The sequence below is a fragment of the Truncatella angustata genome (assembly GCF_020726525.1).
Source record: "Truncatella angustata strain MPI-SDFR-AT-0073 chromosome Unknown BKA67scaffold_1, whole genome shotgun sequence".
Classification (NCBI taxonomy): Eukaryota; Fungi; Ascomycota; class Sordariomycetes; order Amphisphaeriales; family Sporocadaceae; genus Truncatella; species Truncatella angustata.
The window spans coordinates 3564038-3578423 of NW_025763381.1; the positions used below are offsets into that span (position 1 = coordinate 3564038).

Consider the following 14386-nt stretch of genomic DNA (forward strand, 5'->3'; position numbering starts at 1 on the left):
CTATAGCTGGCCCACGATAACCTCATGGATTTGCGTGATACATTCGAGGCAAACGTAAGGGCTTATGGAAAGGACAAGAGACTGATCACTTCTCTTTGCAGAAGACCCTTGCAGCTTGTACCTCAAAGCCGTCAGTAAAGCTTCATGGAGCCTAGTGGTAATAGTCAAATTAATATATACCAGCGTTCAGATCGTTCCTGCTCACACCGGTTCGAGTCATGGGGGCCAGCATTTGTAACGCAGCAGGCCAAGCCCGCACGACTGTCAGTGTAACAGGCAACGTGCTTATTACCGAGTCTGTGGTCTTGACTTCGATGCCCTTTCGGAGGCATGGAAACGGAAATCTCGAATTTTGAAAGGATTCACGTCAGACATGACTGAAGAGAACACAGTCTTTTAGAAAGCTTGCAATGGGTTGTGGCTTGATCTTCGTATTCGAACGAGGCCAACCGGCAAACTTTCCAGTCGCGCAAGCTGACGCAAAGAAAAGGTCAACACATAACGGCAATGCTCTCATAAGAAGCTGGGCTTCGTGCCAGCCAGAATTCTGACAGCCATATAGCCATTTATAAGTGGATCGAAGCTAATTATACCCTCGCAAAAGGAGTTTCAGGTGGCCTTTCAAGAACAGTTTCGGGTTTCGCGCAAGTGTTTATGATATCCGCCAATACTACGCTCAGATTCAGTCCCGCAATCTCTAAAGGGGGAAGGGAATTTTCTTAAAAAAAAAAAATTTAAATTCTTTTGCTTCTTTGGAGACGACCCTTGTGCGTTCGAGCATCTGACCAGTCAACAACCGTATCGAGCCCCAGTATTTGGGGGTCACACCGCATGCATACGTGCAGAACTTGCATATCGGTCAAGCGAGTTCGCCCTTGGGCCTGCGCCAAATAACCAATAATTGGGCAAAAGTTACCGCCCAAAGATGCCTCCCATCTGAAAATGAAGCCATACTGGCATCCAGACTAAATACGCGTGCAGATCTAGCGGTACACCGGAAAATGAGATGTTTAGGTTCCTCGAGGATACGTTCACCGAGTGCTTGCTTATTTCAGTTATCAGAGGCGAAAGGCATGAGCTCGGGCGGATGTACAGTTTCCCTCACGTTCGCACCTGCGGCCGGTGAAAGCAAACTACTGCCGGCAGCCGCTAAGAAGTTATTCCAGAACCCACCTACCTCTAGAACACGAGTTGTTGCTGAAATGCCGCCAACATCATGTCATGTCTTTGGGGGGACAACCAGCGGCCCGCTCTGGCATTAACCATCAGCGCCATTCGTGGTCTTTTCCTAAGAACACTAATCATCACGATCGAACAACTCTGGTGGATCAGGCACCTTGTCTAATTTGCGGCGGCTTACGTGCCCAATTGGGCTATGGATTTGTCTGTGAAGGCAATACAGGAGGTCATACACCCCACGGCTGCATTCACGTACTACGACGATTCGCAGGTGCAACCAACGACCACATCCCCCACTCAAGTCACATGGGACAATTCCTTGCTGAATCCCAAGAACAGAATTGACAGCCTTGATCTGCCGCAATGCCCATTATGGAGAATCGATGGCTGCTCAAGTCTGGGTATGCAGTACTACGCCATACCTCTTTTCCTGTCGACTCTGCCGCCCATGCGTATGGACGTTTTTATTCACGAAAACCAGCCAGAGGAATTACGCCAACAGCTTGAGCTGAACATCGCTTTTCACACCAAGGATGGAGCACGTTTGTCCAATCTCGCAATCTCCAAGTATATCATTCGAGTGCTAGGTCGGTGGGTCATGACTGCGTTTGAAGACTTGGACGCCTTTGAAAAGTTCTACAGATCTGTTCCCTTTGGAACGCGTCTTGTGCTTGAGAAATTGTCGACAAGAATCCAGGATGTTGTCGTCGCTGTAGGCCGGACTCACGTCTTGGAACATCGACTGCTCTCTCTACCCAAGCTGAAGGAGTTCTGGGGTTCAGACTTTCCATTCCCAAACATCATCGATTTATATGAACTTCAAGTCATCCGTGTGCTCCATGACAGCGTATGCCTGGTCCGCATTGGAGAGGAGTTATTCATCTTCAAGGCACTTATGAGTGGAACAAAGTATCTGTATCACGAGCTGAAGATACTTTGCAACCTTGGTTCACACCCGAATGTCATTGGTCGACCTATTCATCTCGTCAGAAAGGCATGTAACTTTGGAGCAAAGAAGGCGATCGTTGGATTCACAACCTTCTATCATTGCAACGGTAGTTTACGAGACGTGTTACCCCAGCTACGCATACATGGCAAGCTTTCCCAGGCTTGGCAGCTTACTTGGGCCGCTCAGCTGACTAATGCTTTGGAACACCTGCGTTCTACTTCTGGTACATATTACCCCGATCTAAGGCTCGACAACATTGTCCTGAGTACTTCATTGGACATTGTAATGGTAGACTTCGAGCAACGCGGTGTCTGGTGCGAATTTGCCGCTCCTGAAGTCAATGCCATCGAATACATTCGATTCATCGCAACCGACGAGCGTGCAGATGAGCAGGACGAGCGTGCAGATGAACGGCTATTCCCAAGAGACAAGCAGAGCGGGGATGATGCCCATGAGAAGTACTGGGATATGTTGAGGCGACTTGTACCTGCGGTCGACGTCCTTGAGAAGAATGATGATTACGTCAACGCGCCACAGGGTTACAATGTCCCGTGGATCGCTCTAGACCCTACCGAACAAGAGGCTGCAGAGGTCTATATGCTTGGACGGGTCTTGTGGTGCATTTTCGAAGGGGTGAGTGGTCCGCAGAAGGCGGCAGTGTGGCAATCGTACCCCTGGGAGTCGGATCTGGAGTTTCCGGACTTCCGTCAGACACCCGATGAAATGAGACCCCTGATCGAGAGGTGTGCTCGAGGGCGACGCCAAACGTTGGGCAGCATCATTGAGCGGGAGGGGAGCCGTCTCGTGCTGAAAGGGGTCCCGTTGAGCCAGCAAAACCCGAAAGATGTACAGGATGCTGCTCGTCGATTCTGGCAGACCGAGTTACAGGTCGCGGAGGAATTTCTGGCTATGAGAGAAGTGCTCAAGGAACAAGGCAACTGGCCAGGAAATTACTATCAACGACCAACTCTAAGAGAGGTGCTTGCGGAGTTGTTGGCATATCAGAGCAAAACAGTCTGACAAGGATCAGGAAACCGTAGGCACTGTTCAACAAAATACCAGAAGAATAATTAGGACGTATCCATATGACGAAGGGTGGTCTGTTGGACTTGTATTATAATTAGTGTTGATCTAGTCTACCTGTGAAGAGTTGGGATTGTGGTTACGTATCGACCGAGGTATACGCATTATGTTGTCTTGGAAGACACAAGCTGCCACGTAACAGAAATCATATAACAGTTTTATCACACGATTGATACATCGGAGGCTTTGCTATTAACACTCGTACCCGCGACTCCTCGCTTCCATAGATTCACGGGCTAATAATGGGCGGGAAAAAAAATAGAAAGAAACAAGAAATAAATGTCCGCATTTGGAGCGGGGTCTGAACCCTACATGTGAAGTGTACAATATCGCCGGAATACTCGTTGCCACCTCGTGAGACTCGTCGATTTTAACATGTCGTTTGTCACATAAACGGATGGTGGCTTACATGGACGAGCTGTTCCGAATTGCGTGAAACTGCGTGAAACGGACACGGGAAAAGTCAAGCTCAGATTTCGGAAGTTACATAAAAGATATGGCGCTTAGCTTTTTTTTATATGACAGTTGTTGACAATGAATTGTGGGAGGTATTTCGGTTATCGAAAAGCAAAAGCTTAGGGATACCCGGCGAACCTGCATCTAGTGGCGGCCCGGCGGCAGATACCGGCCATAGGTTTCTGACTAATCAACCTTTTACCCTCTCTGTATGAATGTCATGTGGAATTTGGGCTTGAGAGGATGTGCTTATCGTCTGTTTCAAAACTTGTATGGGGTGTTACAAAGCTGTGGGCGAAATGCAGATAAATAGCGGTTTATAGTAGCTGGCCAACTGTATGGACGTCAGTGGCACAGTATTCTGAGGGCTGAATAAAATAGTAAAAATATACTCGTCTACTCAATAGACTTTGGTCGATGGTGTCAAATTGGGAGAATTTGACATGATTGCGCATGATCTCAACTTTTTCTTACGAAGCTGGACCGATTTGTTTGCTCGGCTTGCACCGGATCACCACTTTCCCCGCCTAATCGCATGCCTGGGAGCTTTATCGATAAACCGCTACTTGACGTATAACTGTTCTGTTCATTACAGGAGCTCTTTACTGCAAAGCTATGGACGAACACCTTCCACCATGTGCTTCTGATTCAACAGTGCGCGCCGATTTCAGTCCGTAAAAGCGGACAACATATACCAGGGAGCCCAGAAGCCGGAAGGATGCCGCTTGAATGGCGCCGATGAAATGGCAAACGATGTCAAATCCGGGGGCGCCTGCGCTCCAAGTCAACCGATGCACTTGCGAGACTGCACGCGAGCGGGTGTGTGAACACTGTAGTAGCTGTATACAGTCTGAGTACAGTACTGATCAGCTCGAGTTAGTACCACGTCTCAAAGAACCTGCGAATCGACTTTGAGCACATGGCTCCGTTCCTCTTCGATCCTGATGACGACGACGAATTGGAAGATGAGGAGGTCGGAGAAGATGAATTTGAAGGCCATGACGGAGACCAAGGATTCTTCATTGGCGCAGAGCTGATGGCAGAAGTGGACGCTGACATTCAAGAGCCGATCGAGTCGATACAAGAACACGACCATGGCGCAGGTCCAAACCAAGACTCCGACCAAGGCATCCAAGACACCGTCAATTTGTTACAAATGGAGGATGCGTTTGAAGCCGCGCAAGGCCTCGGCGATGCAGCAGCCGCCGCCGACTTAATCTTGTCGCCAACAAACAGCACGGACTCTGGCAATATCGCTAACGAGGATATGGATATGGAAGAAGAAGAAGAAGAAGCAACGAGCACGACCAGCGAAGGAGATGTCGAATTGATGAGCACGACAAGCGAAGAAGACCTTGAAGGGCAGGACATCACAGACGCGCACTTAAGAGTTCCTACGATTGCCAGGTGGAGGTTAAACCTTACTGGGTTATCACAAAGGTACAATCTCTACTTCGCTGCATACAAGGACAAGATACATATATCGCGACCTCGCAGCTGCAGCACACATAATTTACCATCAATCCCGGACCTGGTGCTAAGGCCCGGACCCAGCGATGCCGCCCAATCAATCGGGGGCCAGCTCGATGCCATGTTCCCGCACCAGGTCAATCATCTGATAATTGGTAATTTTGGCGAGGAAGAGATTCTGTTGCTGGCATATGATGACGGGGATGTAATCGGATATTATACACGAGCTATCGAGAGATGGGTCGGCCGCTTCGAACGTTATACACGCAGTAAGCCTGTAGTTGCGGACCTGGATACGTTCTTCCATGAGAATGCAAAGATTTCAGCATGGGGCCTCGCTGTTCATTCCAAATCAAGAATCATTGCAGTGGGAACCAACTTGCATGAGATCGTTGTCTTCATGCCTGCACTGGCGGGGCACCCTTTTGAGTCGAAAGAAGGTCGCGACACCAGACACCATTACTACACGGTTACGATGGATGCGTCAGGAGTTCGAATTCCAGAGAGTCACGGTATCAAGGAATTCTTGAATCGAGAAGATGACTTTGAGTACGAGAATTGTGTGCGACGAAGAGATGCCAATTGGATGATTACATTTGAGACCAAGCCCCTTGGAGACAATATTCCTAACGTCACTTTTAGCGACGACAAAGACGGGAATGCAGACAAAGTGGTTGGCATCGATGTAAAAGGAAATATCTGGCTGATGGATCTATGGGTTTTCGGCTCGCCATTCAAGATGATCCCACCTTTGCATTGCGGCCCGCCAGGAGCGCGGCCTGGAGACGCCGGACGACCAAGGGGCTGGGGTGCCTTGGTGATCCATAGCAACAGCTTTCTCCCCACAGATGGCTACGAAGATTCGCTCGGTATCTCCAAGAACAAGACAAGTCATGTGAGCCACAGCAAGATCGGAAGCTGGGTTGATATTAGTAAGAGCGTGGAAAGTATACCACATAACTCGGTTGAGCATCCTTGGGCAAGGCCGCGACACGGAGATCCCCACATGGAGCATCACGGGTCCATCGATACTGAGTGGTGGTTTCAAGCTTATGCAGCTGATACTGTTCATGCGCAGCAGAGGCATTATTGGCAAGTGGTCAGCCCCTTATCTAGTCTAGGCATTCTCCCACAGGGAATGCCTGTGTCAACGCAATCTAGCCCTCTGCTGGCTGATGGAGCTAGCATTATGCGCCTATATGAAGCCGACATAGAACTCAGATCACACGAAGAGCATGGATTCGGCGTGATGTTGCAGAATGCTACCAGGCAGATTCATCCCCGGCCTCCAGGATTGCCTGCTTTACGATGGGCGCACGAAAGGTTGAGCAATAACCATTACATCCCAGAATTGGCACTAGTACTTGCAGGTTCTATGTGCGGCCGAGTAGCTCTCATAACGCTGACACAAACTGAGCGCGATGACGTGCCGTTCAAGAGAGGCTTCAAAGTCGAAGCTATACTTCCTTTGAAACATGATGAGGATAAACGACTACGTCCCATCTGTCCTCTATTTGGTGTCGCTGTCGGGCCTCTCCCGGTGGATGATACACCAGAATTAATCAGTCCGAAGAGACCCCGACGTTTCCGTGTTATGCTGCAATACTATGATCAGCGTATCCTCAGCTACGAGATCACTCGCGGTGCGTGGTCAGATGCGCTGACAGTCATATGATTGGTAACGTGAAGAAGCGGCCGGTCTCGATTCCTACAGGAGCAGAGTATACAGCAGACTAGTGACATATGTGAGTTCAAAAAGAATTTCCGGATAAGCCCAATAAACGAAAGCCGCCAGGAGACCGCCTCAGTGTGCTCGGATGACCAGCCATCTACCATTTCCGTTGCTGAACATGGCTCCGTCTTCGCATTATTTTGGCTGCCACAACCAACGATGAGGTGAGAGAGCATGTCAGCCTCATTTCTCCGTTGTTTGTTGGTGACGATACCCGAGCATTTGGTGAAAAGCATAATAAGCATGTGGTGAGCTATGGTGTAAGGAGTTATGGAGTTTACGCGCTGTTAGTTATGCAGGTCAATGCGATGTTCTAGTCTCATGATTCTGAGATCTCGATGGAAAGGAATTTGCCAAAGTAATTGACTAGTAAATATCCAATGTCATACAAAGTAGTGCTATAAGTGGATAATGGTGAGTGATTCATGGTGTCCTTCATAGCAGCCGCTTGGGGACAGTTTCTTTTTCAGATTTCAGCCCATCATTTTCGATGCCTATCTACACTCTAGGGAATGTTCGGCATACTCTAAGTGTGCTACTGGCTTGTGGCATGTATCCAGCATGGTGGTGTCCGAGCATGGTAGCGCCCTCTGTTGTTGCTATTTCTGGGGACCAGGGCCGGCTTTTGAGACCAGACCTGCGCACTTTCCTGATTAATCAAGCCAAATCGAGTTGATACTGTTGATATTCATATTTGTTTTTCAATAGGTCATGTGGAACATACATGAACCCGAGGAATTGGTAATGCTCGAGGGTCACGCGGGTAGGCTCGTGGGGGACGCGTAGAAGGCTTCGAGAAGGCTGCTGAGACAGGGGTTATCCTAATGCAAGGCACACCATATCGTAACTGGGACCGTGAAGCCTCAACGGTCTCTCGTAAAAGTTATTACGTACAGAAAAAGCTGTCACGTTTCCAGTCTAAACCCTATGGCTTGGCATGCGAGCTTAATTCCACGTTCTTCGTTGAATTGAAGACGGCTTGATAGGTGGTATATTGATTTACTGGTTCATTGCGTGGTCAAACTGCAGCGCAACTATCGTCTGCCACGAGTCGCAATGCAATATGCAACTCGAAGAAATGAGAATCGCAGACTCGAGAGCCATGGCGTCCGATTGCCTCAAGGGATGAGAAATCGGTCGTTCTCTGATTGGTCCAAGATAGCCAGAAACTCACTCTGTTCTCTTATCTCTTGGCAAGACCCGCCTTTGACACCCAAGGCCCACCAACGATCGAAACCCAGCGCCATCGAAACCTTCCAGCTTCAAACGCGCCTTGTTGCTGCGGCTGCATTCAAACATCGCTGGGAGATGTTCGAGCCGGACCTTTCTTTTCATGAATGGACGGGTAGCTGAAACAGGAGATCACTGCAAGTCAATATGCGACGACTAGCTTCCGATAGCTGTGATTGAGCTCATCGTCATAACGACCCATGGAATTAACCATGCTGCATAGCCGAATTTCTCAGAGCAGAATCTAGTCTAGATACCTGGCCACAGCAGCCTCATCTCAATGACCCACTACGGTGATGGACCGCATTCGTCATGGCTTTGAGTGCTGGTTTCCCGTGTGGGAGCTCTCATGATCCTCCTAAAAAAGAAAATCACCAAATGCCGAGCCCAACAACTGCTCCCTGCACGTGGATTGGCGCTGTCATGCATAGCCTTTGCTAATCTCACAGTCATCTGTTGTTTCGAATTCCAAGCTTGTACAAGCACTGCTAGTAAAGAAGCACCTTCCAGATCAAGAGGTGTGACACAATACTACAGTATGTACACATCGCTTTCGACGCCGTGGTTTGACATCATGATGGGCCACACTAAACATCTGCTTACTTTGCCGAGGGAGGTACTCCACAAGTCCGGAATTTGTTAGTGTAGTACTTCTTGTATGGAGCGATGGCCGCTAAAATCTTCAAGCTCTAATTCAGCAGTATTGACTCCAGCTGGACGTCACTGATATGTTCCAATTACAACGGCACCAAAATCGCCCTCGGGTCATCAAGTTGCGCGAGCTTCACATGTACCATATTTCGGGAATTGAGCGGCTAAGCGTTGCTAGGCAATGACTGAAAGGTTGCAGGTGACAGCCATACGTTCTGTTTACGGGGGGGTTTTTTTTGTTGGAAACATGACGAATATAGAGATTGCCTGTTCAAAATGAATTCTTCCGACATTCGCCGTTTGGATTTCACGAGTCGTCGTCTGATGATAACACAAAGCCTGGGTTATCCCGATTCGTCAATTGAAGTCGTTGGTAAAGGCTTCACGTTTCCAGGACACGCTATTTCGTAATGAATATTCGATCCCCACGCCTTTTTGCGGTACGTGCTCCCTGTCCAAGTTGAGGCTCCTCGCTGGACCCTTGGATGAATTTCAGGAACCCACGAGCTCGTGTTACATGTCACACTTGTCAAAGATAAGGTTGTTTCGCGTTGTTAATTCTCGTTCATTTCGAAAGAATTCAAGTCAGCTGAGACTTTATGGTACTACGCGATATGCAAGACAGGCATGCTAAACCCACGATCTCGGCTTACCCCAGAAAACTCAGATTGTCGTCATCGCTTTTCCGCTTCATTACCCCGGCACTGGGAAATTTCTCCTCAGGCGCGGTGCATCCCTGCTGCAGCTGCCGAAGATGCCCCCACATGTGCATCTCGATGGCGCTCTAGACCTGGACGGGCTTAGACATAGAGATGGGTTTCCGGAGCGATTTGAAGATTCAACGACAAACAGCAGAAATGGTGCACTGCACTATTTTAGGACAAAAAGCTATCGATCGGTGGATAGCCCCTCCGTCTCGACTCTCGTCGAATATACGAGTCACAACCAACCAGACGGGGAAGCCGGGGGTTAGGGCTGTTCCTTTGTCGCATGAATAGCGACATGGCATTCATGCGACAAACCTTCTCGAAACAATTTGCCTGGCTGTCTGCCAAAGCACGTGGATTGGGACACGACAGTTGGAAGTAAACTACAATAATGCAGGCCACCTCACGAACAAGTGTCATGCTGCCTACGTATTTCGAGCAATAACTCAAGTCCGGAAGATCCTGCTGGGGCAAGCCACGGGATCTAAATTTCTATGCTTGTCGACCTACTACTGAATTGCGTGTTGGTGCAATGACTTGGGAGCTTGGATATGTAGGATATGGTTGGGTACCTTGAAGAAAGGTCGTGGGATTGATTCTCCTTCCAGGAACCTGGAGCACCCCATACCCCGTAGATCCGTACATATGGCCGACCAGTGGCACGTCAACATGTGATTGACTGTTGTAATGGGTATGCACTTGTCTGGCCAGACCAATCAATTCGTATACCGCGTCTCTATAGCATTCCGCCGACGGGGTACACCAGCGATATCGCATGCGCATCAATGGATCAAAGGACATGTTCTCATTGCTACGGAGTCGAGCATGTATCGCAGTTTTGCAAGAAACCCCCCCATGGAACATCAGCAAAATGTGCCTAGCTCCTGCTTATGTCTTATCAGTGGCGGCAAGTGCAAGCCACGCCCCCGGCCTATTCGACGGAGACTAAGAGCCCTGCTAAATCTGCTTAAGAATGCCAAGGGCAAGGTGGGCCAAGGTCGCGCAGTACGGCGTACGGATACATATGTACATGTGCTAGGTACCCAGCTAACATTGGATGGCCAAGCATGGCCCTCGGATGGCTGGGTTATCCCCCGTCCTTCTGCAGCTGCGACTCCCGCGTTCTTCCTTGGACTGTGTGGTATGTCTTTAATTGGTTCAAGGCCTGCTATCCTCCCAAATTCGGCGCCCCCATCTGCACTAGGTCCAGCCGGACGATCTCGCGACCCAGTGGGTAATAAAGAACTCAGCAGCAGCAGCGGGAGCAGCAGTAGTATTAGCAGTAGTAGTAGCAGCAACAGCGTCGACCGGCAGAGCTCGAGTTCTTCTTCTCCCCCGTATATATTCCCTTGTACGCCCGAACCGAGTCGTGCAGGATCGGGCTCTTTTGGATCTCCGTCTCATCAGTGTTGACTCTCTTTCTTCCATCCCCTCTGAAGCCTCTTTGTAGACTCTGCAGAGTTTCCCCCCCCCCCCCATCCTGGATACGAATAATCACATTGTGCACTTGTGGCCGCATCGTCGACACTAGACCTTTTAACCTCGACTCTACAGCCAGGGTCATATTGACCCCACGACTACCGACGACATGTCGTACTCGTGGATTGGAGCTCCCACGGAGTTCAATGGCACAGATCCAGAGACTGGCGGCGATTCCGGTATGTCCAAATGCAGTGATGTACCTCGTTTTCCACAATGGTTCATGTAATTGATACAATTTCGTCTACAGCCACCGAGAACTTGAACCAATGGTACCAGTCCGGTGACCAGGCCTTTATCCTTGTGGCCTCATGCATGGTCCTGATCATGATTCCTGGTATCGCATTCCTCTACTCCGGACTGTCACGAAGAAAATCTGCCTTGTCCCTGATCTGGGTCTGTATGATGTCTTTCAGTGTCATCATCTTCCAATGGTATTTCTGGGGTTACTCTCTGGCATTCAGCAGCACGGCTACAAACGGATTCATTGGTGACTTACATCACTTTGGTCTCATGAACACACTCGCCGTACCATCTCCTGGATCACCCCTTGTTCCGGAACTACTCTACTCTTTCTACCAGGTATGTGGTGTAGTGTTTGCACGAAGCGTATTCCTCGTCCGATGTGATACGGGGATTGCAGGACCTTAGCTAACCACAAGGCTTTCTTCAGATGCAATTCTGCGCCGTCACCGCGGCTCTCGTGGTCGGTGCCACGGCGGAGAGAGGCCGAGTCTTGCCCGCCATGGTCTTCACCTTCTTCTGGGCGACACTTGTCTACTGCCCCGTCGCGTGCTGGGTGTGGAACGTCAACGGATGGGCCTTCAACTACGGTGTAATGGATTACGCTGGGGGTGGCCCCGTTGAGATTGGCTCGGGTATGTCTGCCTTGGCTTATTCTTGGGTGCTCGGTCGCCGCCACGAAAAGATGATGCTCAACTTCCGACCTCATAACGTATCACTTATCACTCTCGGAACGATTCTTCTATGGTTTGGATGGCTGGGGTTCAACGGTGGTTCTGCCTTTGGCGCCAACCTCCGTGCCACTATGGCGTGCTGGAACTCGTGCTTGACCGCCATGTTTGCCGCCATGACTTGGTGTCTGCTTGATTTCCGTCTGGCAAAGAAATGGTCCATGGTCGGTTGGTGCTCGGGTGTGATCTCTGGCCTCGTCGCTGCTACTCCCGCATCCGGTTTCATCCCACCTTGGGCCTCCATTGTTCTCGGCGTTGTTACTGGCATCTGCTGCAACTTTGGCACTAAGGGTAGGTCATTCATAGTTTTATTCTCTTAACAGGGGAATGTTATTTGCTAACTTTGCTTCTCCAGTCAAATTCCTTGTCGGAATCGACGACTCCCTCGATGTCTTCGCTGAACACGGTATCGGCGGCATGGTTGGTCTAGTCTTCAACGCACTTTTCGCGGCCGACTACATAATCGGATTGGACGGTGTGAACACTGGTGTCATCACTGGTGGCTGGATCAACCACAACTACAAGCAGCTCTACATTCAGATTGCTTACATCGTTGCCTGCACTGCCTACACCTTCGTCGTGTCGGCCATTATCGCCAAGATCATTGATCTAATCCCCGGTCTGCATCTGCGCGCTAGTGAGGAGGCGGAGCTGCTGGGTATGGATGATGACCAACTTGGTGAATTCGCTTATGATTACGTTGAGGTTCGCCGTGACTTCTTGGCTTGGACTCCTGCCAAGGAGGACCCTTCTGGCGATGGCACCAAGATTATTCCTCAACACGGAATCGAGGAACACCAGAACCTCGCCAACACAAATGGACACGCCCTTGAACAGGAGCAGGAGAAGTTCGGTGCTTCGGCCAGAGATCCTGCGAGAGCGAAGGCTGCCGAGCAAGCCGCTGAAAGGGACAACATCGCTGCTGGAGAGCAATAATCCGTCCATGTTTGATTTCGCATGTTGTGATTGAAAGAGATATCCCGGTTTACTTGTTGTATTAATACCCTCGCACCCGAATTGTGAAGGTGACCAGAAAAATTGTATGGTCACGGAGTTCTCAATCTACCAAACATTTATAGGGAATTGGGAGACCAAAAGTCGCATTTTAGAGCGCAGGAGTTTGACTGGATAAGGGGCTAGCACATATACCACGTACAAAATATTTTCTTTGCTTGCTATTCAACCAAGGCTTCCAACCTCTTATGAATGCTATCGTGATTTTCGACATGGTCACTTGATGTGTCCCGACCAACATTTACCAGGAATTCCTTAGGATACGATTATTCGCGACACGAACACGGTCAGTCGTATGTTATGAATTGAATAGCATGCGCAATACCAGACGTGCGCAGTCCCCTCCACGATCCATCAACCCCCAATCCCCCCCCCTTCACTGAATTCACTTATTTGTCAAACGAAACGAACCCCAGGTTTTACATGGAAGGGGCCCCCATATCCCTTGTGCTTACATCTTCAGCTAATGCACAAGCACCCCCACGCGCCACCATCGAATCTTCGGGTGTCTCCCCTGGGCCCTGAAAACAGTGGCATCGACTCAGGAAGCGAGTTCGAGATGCTTGGCGGGGCCGGCGGGAGGGGGATGATAAGGGCATACATATATACATACATAACAGGCATCTCAGGGGCCAATGGTGGTCATCGATAAAGCCTGCATTTTCCGTCTGTTTTTGCTTCCTTCTAGTAGTACCAATCTGGTTTTGATGGAGATGATATATTGTGTCACCGCTAAATACCTAAGTAGGCTTCAACCTCGTCTTGGAGCATATGCACTACATGTTTTGGTGGCCAGTCTGAGTTCGTCATAGAATCACATGGGACGACCAGTGTGCAGGACAACAGGCAAGATTCTTATATTCCAGTTACATCAACTCTAGTTATCCTGATTTACAGTTGCTTTAGAGAATTGTTTGATATGTCTCTACCTTCCTGTTGTTTACTTCAGCTTCAGGTCCTCAAATTGCTTGAGGGTACCTTTGATACCATTGGCTTCACTCTCAGCATCTGCAAGCGTTCTGCGGTCCTGCTCCTGTAGGCTTTTGTTAGCCTCCTTTTGATACGATTTGTCATTCAGAAGCTTTTGCAGCTTTTGGATGGCACCCCGCGTCTTCTGCAGCTTCGTGTCGGCCTTCTTGATCTCGTTATCGATATCAGCACGACCCTTGACATGCAGGAAGTCGGTGGCAGCGCTCGAAACAGGGTACGCAACGCAACCCGCAGGCCATGAATCAGAGGCTGATAGAACTTTGATACTGGTGATACCCTTTTCGCTGAGGGATTTGATAGACTGAGCCTGCTCAACGACGGTCTTATGGGCGGTCTCGTCGTATGTTTGAACAGAAACTACGTCTCGTTAGTCTAAATTCTCACTTATGGCAACATCAATGGCACTTACCCTTTGCCTTATCTTTGAGAGCGTACTCGGCCATTAAAGAGCGAACGCCCTTGGATGAACCCG

General features: G+C 49.5%; 6 protein-coding genes across 6 annotated transcripts; 4 read left to right on the top strand and 2 right to left on the bottom strand.

Annotated features, from left to right (window-relative positions):
- Positions 1–1375: 1375 nt before the first annotated feature.
- BKA67DRAFT_653181 (uncharacterized protein) lies at positions 1376–3148 on the top strand (the record flags this gene model as incomplete). Its single annotated transcript, XM_046106316.1, has 1 exon — positions 1376–3148. The coding sequence occupies one exon, from the start codon at positions 1376–1378 to the stop codon at positions 3146–3148; it is 1773 nt and encodes a 590-aa protein (XP_045964109.1).
- A 1274-nt stretch (positions 3149–4422) lies between these two features.
- BKA67DRAFT_34846 (uncharacterized protein) lies at positions 4423–7000 on the top strand. Its single transcript, XM_046096339.1, has 2 exons — positions 4423–4486; positions 4544–7000. The coding sequence occupies exon 2, from the start codon at positions 4587–4589 to the stop codon at positions 6810–6812; it is 2226 nt and encodes a 741-aa protein (XP_045964110.1). The 5' UTR covers positions 4423–4486; positions 4544–4586; the 3' UTR covers positions 6813–7000.
- A 2581-nt stretch (positions 7001–9581) lies between these two features.
- Positions 9582–10040, bottom strand: BKA67DRAFT_35067 (uncharacterized protein). Its single transcript, XM_046096358.1, has 2 exons — positions 10030–10040; positions 9582–9969 (listed from the first exon to the last, which is right to left on the bottom strand). Exon 2 carries the CDS (start codon positions 9875–9877, stop codon positions 9626–9628), a length of 252 nt encoding a protein of 83 aa, XP_045964111.1. The 5' UTR covers positions 9878–9969; positions 10030–10040; the 3' UTR covers positions 9582–9625.
- BKA67DRAFT_34916 (uncharacterized protein) lies at positions 10011–11155 on the top strand. Its single transcript, XM_046096346.1, has one exon. It carries the CDS (start codon positions 10145–10147, stop codon positions 10868–10870), a length of 726 nt encoding a protein of 241 aa, XP_045964112.1. The 5' UTR covers positions 10011–10144; the 3' UTR covers positions 10871–11155.
- BKA67DRAFT_34961 (ammonium transporter MEP1) lies at positions 10959–13095 on the top strand. Its single transcript, XM_046096351.1, has 4 exons — positions 10959–11115; positions 11187–11518; positions 11610–12201; positions 12266–13095. The coding sequence occupies exons 1-4, from the start codon at positions 11046–11048 to the stop codon at positions 12844–12846; spliced, it is 1575 nt and encodes a 524-aa protein (XP_045964113.1). The 5' UTR covers positions 10959–11045; the 3' UTR covers positions 12847–13095.
- Positions 13096–13864: 769 nt separating this feature from the next.
- BKA67DRAFT_530103 (uncharacterized protein) lies at positions 13865–14357 on the bottom strand (the record flags this gene model as incomplete). Its single annotated transcript, XM_046099189.1, has 2 exons — positions 13865–14271; positions 14324–14357. The coding sequence occupies 2 exons, from the start codon at positions 14355–14357 to the stop codon at positions 13865–13867; spliced, it is 441 nt and encodes a 146-aa protein (XP_045964114.1).
- Between the last annotated feature and the right edge of the window lie 29 nt (positions 14358–14386).